Genomic DNA, 8,149 nt, shown 5'->3' with positions numbered 1-8,149 from the left:
AAGCTAAACATATTTACTGAAAAACAAAAAACAACACTATTCAGTCTTTTATTGCTGTATGTTTTAAAGCTGAAGATTTGATATCAAGTTGGGAGTGTGCTATTAACAGCAGTTGTGAAGGAAAAAACACAGAAGTGGGATTTATTTTTATTTCTTATATTAACATAACTTACACAAACACAAAAGAGCCATTACATCCAATAATATGTAAGTGACTAATGTTAAGAAATAATAGCATTCATCTCTTGTTGTTGTTGCTGTTGTCATGATACTATAGCGAACAGTATTTGAATTTGTCATACTAAATATAATGTTAGACAACCTAGGGCCCACAACAGTCATCTGAGCATTAAAATATAAACACAAGTACACACACTACATTTCTACCTCATGTCGATGTTAAACATCAGAAATAAATGCATTATGGATATCAAATCTGCTTTTCAAATTGTTCACATTCTGGTCTGTTTGCCTGTGTTATATTCATTGTGACCTTTATGTGGCCCTGTCTTAACCATCTCGACCTCTGTTGTCTGTAGCTGGATTTTATCATCCTCGTCATCGTCATTGTTCATGAACTGGGCCTCAATTTCTGCAGGGTCAATGTAGGTGTAGAAGTGCGCCATAATAGAGAAGATGACGCACACTGCGATCAAGAGTGAGGCAAATAGGATGTACTCTGCCCACTGTGGAAGAGGAGGAGAGAGACAGAGGGACAAACATGGTGTTATTGCGTCGTCATGGGTCACTGTCACTAAAACATGGCACAAAAACAAAGACATGTCTGACGTGTCCACTAGAGACATTTTGTCTTTTATAGTCTCAGAGGATTAGTTGTGTGTGGGGGGGATTACCTGTTGGGGAAGCTTTGCAATTTCAGCCACAACCAGTACAATTAAGTTGCCAATAGCAACAGTAAGCAGCCAGCCTGCTTGCAGCACTGCTTTCATGTTCTTAGGTGCCTGGAGGACACAAAAGAAGGACACAAATGGAATAAAGCCAAAAGCAAAGAACATTATACATTTATATATAAAAGATAAAATCAAATATTCGCATTGTGCGGTGTCAATTTCTTCTTTGATGGAGATGTGTGTTGAATCATTTTTACCTGTGAGTAGGAGAACTCCAGACCAGTAACAGAAAACATCACTTCACCAACAGTGATGAAGAAGTACTGTGGGATCTGGAGAGCAATCTGAACTGAGTTGGGCTTGATGTATTCTGCTACAGTAATCAAGTCCTGACAATAAAAGGAATGAACAGAAATAATTACAACAGTTCAGTTTAGGGCAGTGTGAGTCAAAAGAACGAAACTGGACAGATTTTGACAGAGTTTGCCAGAGCATACAGATGGAAATATGTTAACAAAGTGTATATTTTTACATTAAAGTGTGAGCCTGGTTCGTTCATTCACCATTTTTCTTATTGTCAGAAAGTCTTATGAAAAACCAACAATGCATTAATCCGAACTTCCCAGCCATTTGTGTGTGGCACTCAGCCCCAAGCCCATTCATACCTTCTTAAGATGTAAATCTTTAAAAGCCAGACTATTTTCAGCTGTGGATTAATACACATTTATTGGTTTGACTCAAAATATCTATGTGCAATGTAGTGAAAGAACATGTGGAATATGTGCAACGATGTAGCTCACTGATGCATTTTTAATAGATTTTAGACAACAGTGCAGCTCTATGGCACAGAGGAATATGATATATCAGGATTTGGTGACACAGACAACATGTTTTAGTAGAAGCAGTTCACTGATGGTCTTTTTGGGGGATTCATTGATGATATATCCCAAAAGACTTATAAAATGTTTTTAGACCTGGTTTAATTGTTCTCGTTATAATCCTAAATAAATAATTACACAAATAGATTAACCTGATATATGATCTGTTGGCAAGGGCAGAATGAGCTGGTATGATTTCCCCTTCATATTCATGTTAATTAATATTGAAACTCATGTGTGAAACTTACATTTGGTCCAAAGTTAAAAGTGCTAGGGATAAAGAGGGTATATGAACTTCCAAATCCAAAGTCCCTGCTGTATTCATACGACTGTGAATCACTCTGTATAGTGAAGGTGGCCCTGAGTATTAGAAAAGAAAATCAGTTTAATAAACTGTAGAATTTATTTTTTGCATAAAATCATGATTCTACTATAAAAATAGTCAATTAGTCAAGATGAAAAAGAAAGTCCTTACTTTCCATTTTTTATCAAGGAGTAGTTGGAATAATACAATTTGTCAATTAGTCCCAGGTCAACTGCAGAAGTTGATACGTTCACACTTATTTTCATTCCGTTTATAAATCTGAAATGGGGACATAATGAGCAAAAATCTTAGTCGGAAAATGTAAAAACAGTCAGTAACACCAGCAAATGTACACTAATTTCTTCATTTTCAACAATTAATTCTGCAGATAAAGTTTAGGGCTACAACTATATGATTTTCGGTATTCTTACCTGATAAGAGCGAAAACTATCAATTTCTTGTAAAAAAAAATTCAGTGATTAATTTGTTCTGATTAGCTGATCAGGGAAGTGTGTATTTGTTTCAGTTTTTAATTCAACTCACCGGACTGCGTTTCTGCCTTTTGCTGGTTTGGAAGTCAAATCATCAACCTGAGGAAATAAGATGTTGATTAATTTAAGCATTAAAAGGCCTCTTGTGTGTCTTTATTTTCATCATTCTGTGCTTGTAACTCACCAACAGCCATTCGTCAGTGATGGTTGCAGGAATGAGAAGCGTCTGTCGATGTCCCTTGGCCAAGGAAATTGTCCTCGTCACTGGAGGGCTGCCTATTGAAATGCTTACATCTTCTGCTTCAAACGTCATGAACCCTTCACTGGTCTGCAAAACAAAGGAACTGTTAAAACTGTCCAAACACTGGAGTAAGAATATATGTATATAAACAGTGATGTTTTGGATTGCATGCGTCAGAATTTTAAATTTCAGATTTTGTAAAAGTTTTGTGTTATGTGTGAGGACGTACCTGACCAGCGGAAAGCAGCCCGGGTTCAGTGCCAGTCAGACTAAATGCCACTGGACTATTGCCCATGTTAAGAAGTTTCAATTGAGCCTGGGAGGCTGATGGGAAGGTGGGCAATGTTTTCTGAAAAGTTGAACAAAGTACACATGAGAACTTGTCCTTGTTCTGAACTCCACTTGTATTAGCAAAGTTAGTGTTAACCTGAATTATGAGTTTCGAATGAATCTCTTAATCTATGTGCATGTTACAGTATATAACGAATGATCCCAGCTGTTTCCTACTTACATCAATTTCCTTCTGTACCAAACCAGCACAGACAAAAGCTATAGCTGCCATAACCATCCCCACTGTCATTCTTTTCAGAGGTCTGTTGAATGAAACATGAAGTCCTGTTACTGATGTGTACAAAATGTGGCGGAATCACAGCACCGATCCTCCATTGTTGAGCAGATATAGGAATAGGGTGACATTTTGGGAAATACTCTTACTCACTGTCTCACTGAGAAGCTTGATACCACAAAAAGCCATTGCCAGCAGCTGGTTAGCCTAGCTTAGCATAAAGATTGGACACAAACTAGCCTGGGTCTGTTTCAAGTAAGTAAAATCTGCATGCTAGCCTCTCCAATGCTCACTAAGTACATATTGTTTGTGATCTTATCTATTAAAAAACTAAAGGGTGAATACGACATGCTGTGGTTTTGCTTATTTCTTAGGCTTAAGAAAGTTGCTGCTCACAGGCAAGAAATAGTCTGGCACATAATGTTTTTATACTTTTTTGTATCGATTAAACAAACATGTTAATCAGTGAGCTTTAGATTTTGTTACCTTCAGAGAGAGCCAGGCTAACTGTTTCCCCCATTTCCAGTCCTTACGCTAAGCTAAGCTAAATTAAGCTCTATAAGCTAAACTAGGCTAACCAGTTGCTGGCTGTTGCTTTATATTTACCACACAGACACTAAGATTTATGTCACTCCTCTCATCTGACATATGTCAAGAAACTTTTGTTTCTTTTGTTTGTCTTTTTCCAAATTTTTGAACTATTTCCTCAAACTTTCAAAACGGGGGAAGAAGACATTGAGGGAGTTCAGAAATTGATAGTAAAAAGCAAAAACAGGGCAAACCAAATCTACAAAATGAAATTTTAAAAGCAAGAAATCTCAGCATCTGTCAAAAGTAAATGTTATTCCTCTGGAGTTATTAAATAAGCCGATGAAGGACTGACAGATACTATAAGCCCCAAAGCTTATTGATTTTGTTCCAGTACTACTTACGTAAAGTTCAGGCCACATTTTTTGATCAGAGGGTAGATCACGTTGTCCATGACAGGCACCAGAGTCAGGATCAGGATGGGGTTGACAGTCTTTCGAAAGCATAAATTGCACAGTGAAATAAAATCGACTTGAACAGTATCTATGCAATATAAACATGCGGGGAGGGGGGCAACATAAAGTGCAGCACATCGTTCCGAGCTAACATGATAAAATTACTTCATCTTACCTGCATCTGATCGGGCTGTACGACAAGTAGACCCTGCACACACAAATAAATGATTAGAATGTGAACACTTGTACACTTAACTTCATCACAATAGATTTATAGCGGCTTATATCACCACGCTCACCAAGTTTCCATCCATGGTGGTGGCTTGCAGAGTCCATCGAGAACCCTTGAATAGAGATGCAGAGTTACCACAGTTTCCACTACCAACAAGTGATGCTACTGTTTAAACGGAAGAGTGACTGTAAGATACCTTTTGGTCAAAAAGGGTCCAGAACATTGGAAGTGGGGTGTATAAGAAGAGGACCTTCAGCACCATTTTGATTTGAGCAATGAGGAGTTTCTACAGCACAGACAGACACAATATGAACGACTGTGACTCCCCTGATAAAGCAGCTTGTTAGAAACTTTAGAGGATGAAATGGAGTGCAACTTACATCATATCTTTCCTCTGCCCAGTCCATCCAGTGCTGCCTCTTTGGGTATTGTTTGCTTCTGTGACTGAAGCGGTTTGAAAGGGCAAACTGAAGAGCAAAGTGGAGGTGAATTACGTCTTGAGCGACTGTTGTTACACATGAATGCAGAATGTGTTGATGCAAACACCGTAAACCAGACTCACCGCTATGCATTTACACACATCCAGCATGATGTTTCCCTCTGGCTCAGCTTTGTAGTACATACCACTTCCAGCGATAAACACCGCTGTTAGGGACATCACAGGAACAACATCATTATCAGAGCACGGTATGTACCAAATCTTTCAATTTCTGCTTTATTTGTAGGGTCACAATCAAACAAATTGTTTCGACGTACCAAGTGCAACCACCATTAGTGCTGCAGGGACGCCGAAGGCCAGGGAATAACATTCCTGCTGGCTGTGGATGCCACACTCCTGAGCTGCAGATGGAGACAAACACTGACATTCAAGGACTGTCACAGTTTATGGCACCGTTCATCATAAACTTTATATTCTACTCATATCTACCTCTGATGATTGGTGTGATAATGGTTGACAGGAGACTTCCACCATTGATGCACAGGTAGAACACGGAAAAGAAAGTTCTCCTTTGCTTGTCCTGCACAGAGAGATGAATCACTGAACTTTTATCGCACGTTGCATAATCATGATCGTCTTGCGTGTTGTGCAATGTGGACATGTAACCCATTCCAAAGTGGTTAATATCTGTGATGTTAATTGATGCAGAGGGAAGAGATTTCTTTTAGCCATGCTAGTGACATAGCGCCAGGGATGGCAATGTCAGTCTGTTATGGATTGTCATGACATTTGCACACTGGATTGTAGTAACTCTGAGCAGACCTCACTAATTTAGCATCGCACTCCCTTTATATTGTTGGACTCGGATGGACAGTTTAAAAAAAGAATAAAAAAACAATTCACCAATTAGTAGCCAATTTTGAAACGAAAAAAGTATTATAATGTTCTTGATGAAACCTGGCCCCCACATTACCCGTAATGCATGACTCGACTGCCATGCGGGTTGGGCAGACATTCGGGTTTGTTATGCTAGTAGAGGCTAATGTACCCTTGTACTGCATGCTTCAAGCAGAGAAGCAGGCCACAGAGGTCTGGCAAGCTCTTTCCATTCTAACTCAACACCCCCAGATTTTTTAAAACTTCAAACTTCAACCACAACAGATGCTGACTCATGTGACATCATTTGAGTCAGTTTATCAGATTTTACGCAGCTCCCTCTGGAGTGACATTTAACATTTAAGTACATACACATACTTAACTAAATTATATACATTTTAGTATATTGGCACATTTCATTTTCATTGGTATTTCATTTCATTGGTATATTTTATTCTGTTTGTATATCTTATTCTGTTGGTACATTTCACTGGCATATTTTATTGTTTATTGTTTAGTATATTTTATTGCCTTAGTATATTTTCATTCTGGTATATTTTTAATTGCATTTACGAATATTTTTATTGCATGTTGGTTTATTTTATTGTAGTTATCGTAATTTTATTCTTTCTAATCTTTCTTATCTTTCTTATTATCTTGTTTCTAACATGAGGGTTGCAATACAAATTTCATTGACATGTCATGCTCAATGACAATAAAGAATCTTGAATCTTTAGTGACGAAAGGCTATAAAAATAAAAAAAATTATGTTTTTTTTTTTTTTATGTGCAGTAGTACTCCCAAGCGGCAATCTCTGGAGCTGAAGAAAATGAAGCACAGAAGAAAACTGGCTCCAAATATTAGTCAGTACCCATTCACGCTCCACCTCTCTGCCCATTTTTGGACTAGCCAGGAGTTAGGCAGAGTCAGGCACTGCCAAGATGGCGATGGCCACTGTCACTGCCAAAGGGTAACCATTAGAGGACAAGACTGAGGCAGGCTGAGGTAATGTACTAACCTGATTCTCATTAAACTGGTCTCCACCAAAGGCAGCAACACAAGGTTTGATGCCGCCGGTACCCAGAGCGATGAGGAAGAGACCCACCATGGACATCGCACTGAATGTGAAGAGGAACATGTACATGAGCAGAGAGTACTGAAGAAATATGGGATAAGAACTGCCTGCCAAAACCCACGTCGTGGAGTCTGACTCAGTTATTTCTGTTGCAGAATAGAAACCCACACATGAAAGGTCATGTTCTCTGGTGTCCCGTCTTTGTTCGTGTCAGTGATGTCATGGACTGCACTGACAGCCATCGCAACCTGCCCAATTGCATAGACAATGGACAAGTAGATGATAGTCCTGTAAGAGGAAAAGGGAAAGAGATAGCAGTGGTGAAAGACAAACTCAGATCCTTTACTTTAAATAAAAGTACCAATACAGCAATGTGAAAACAAGTAAAAACATGGAACTGCTAACAAATGTATCAACTAGACCTTAAAAGATTGAGATGGTTTGATCTCTTGCAATGCCTTGATTAAACGAAATGACATTTAAGAAGTATGTTTTTAGTGTAAAATCTGCCTAAAATGTAGTGAAAATCAACGAGTGACTTTATCTGTCTAATAAATGTGTTAGGGTAAAAAGTATAATGCATATACTACCACTACTAGTTACTAACTTTCCACCACTGTAAGATAAGCATCCTCTCAAGCAACTTGTGTATGTTAAATTATGTCACGTATCAGATCAGTGGAACTTGAGGCAGTCACTCACTTAAACTTTCCCAGCCAGGAGTCAGCCACAATGGCCCCCAGGATGGGGGTCAGGTAGCAGAGAGCCACAAAGACGTGATAGATGGAGGTGGCCAAGTCATCGCCCCAACGCAAGAAGTTTGTGAAGTACAGCACCAGGACAGCTGTGGACACGCAGTGGAGGCAACGGCTTCCGCTTATTTTACAGTGTATAATCATCAGTGCAAGACTGCATAGGGTCAGCTCTGAAAGGTTTGGCTGCGCTGCGTGTGAAAGTTCAACATCAAAATGTTTTGTTTACTGTTTGTTTACTTTATTTTGTTATTCTCACCTCGCATGCCATAGTAGGAGAACCTCTCGCAGAACTCATTCACAACGATGAAGAAGATGCTGATGGGGTAGCCAAACACCAGCTTATCCTAATCGACAAAAGAAACAGCAGCTCAGAGTTCAGCAATTAGTACGATGGTGATGAAAAAATACTCAATTACAAGTAAAAATCCTGCATTCGAAATTCAAAGTAAAAACACAGAT

At 38.9% G+C, this 8,149-nt stretch overlaps 1 protein-coding gene across 1 annotated transcript; it reads right to left on the bottom strand.

Annotated features, from left to right (window-relative positions):
- Positions 1 to 421: 421 nt before the first annotated feature.
- Positions 422 to 7,968, bottom strand: slc15a1a (solute carrier family 15 member 1a). Its single transcript, XM_041950151.1, is given in 22 exon segments — positions 422 to 547; positions 549 to 686; positions 855 to 962; positions 1,109 to 1,248; positions 1,980 to 2,089; positions 2,205 to 2,312; positions 2,577 to 2,623; positions 2,709 to 2,852; positions 2,995 to 3,114; positions 3,277 to 3,358; positions 4,263 to 4,351; positions 4,489 to 4,521; positions 4,613 to 4,657; positions 4,742 to 4,831; positions 4,926 to 5,012; positions 5,108 to 5,190; positions 5,302 to 5,385; positions 5,474 to 5,564; positions 6,879 to 6,978; positions 7,104 to 7,223; positions 7,638 to 7,779; positions 7,947 to 7,968. Coding segments are annotated over 22 exon segments (2,094 nt in total). The 5' UTR covers positions 7,954 to 7,968.
- Positions 7,969 to 8,149: the final 181 nt, after the last annotated feature.

This window comes from Chelmon rostratus, chromosome 13 (genome assembly GCF_017976325.1).
Source record: "Chelmon rostratus isolate fCheRos1 chromosome 13, fCheRos1.pri, whole genome shotgun sequence".
NCBI lineage: Eukaryota > Metazoa > Chordata > Actinopteri > Chaetodontiformes > Chaetodontidae > Chelmon > Chelmon rostratus.
Note: the sequence above shows the minus strand (reverse complement) of the source record. Positions and strands in the feature narration are given on the sequence as shown.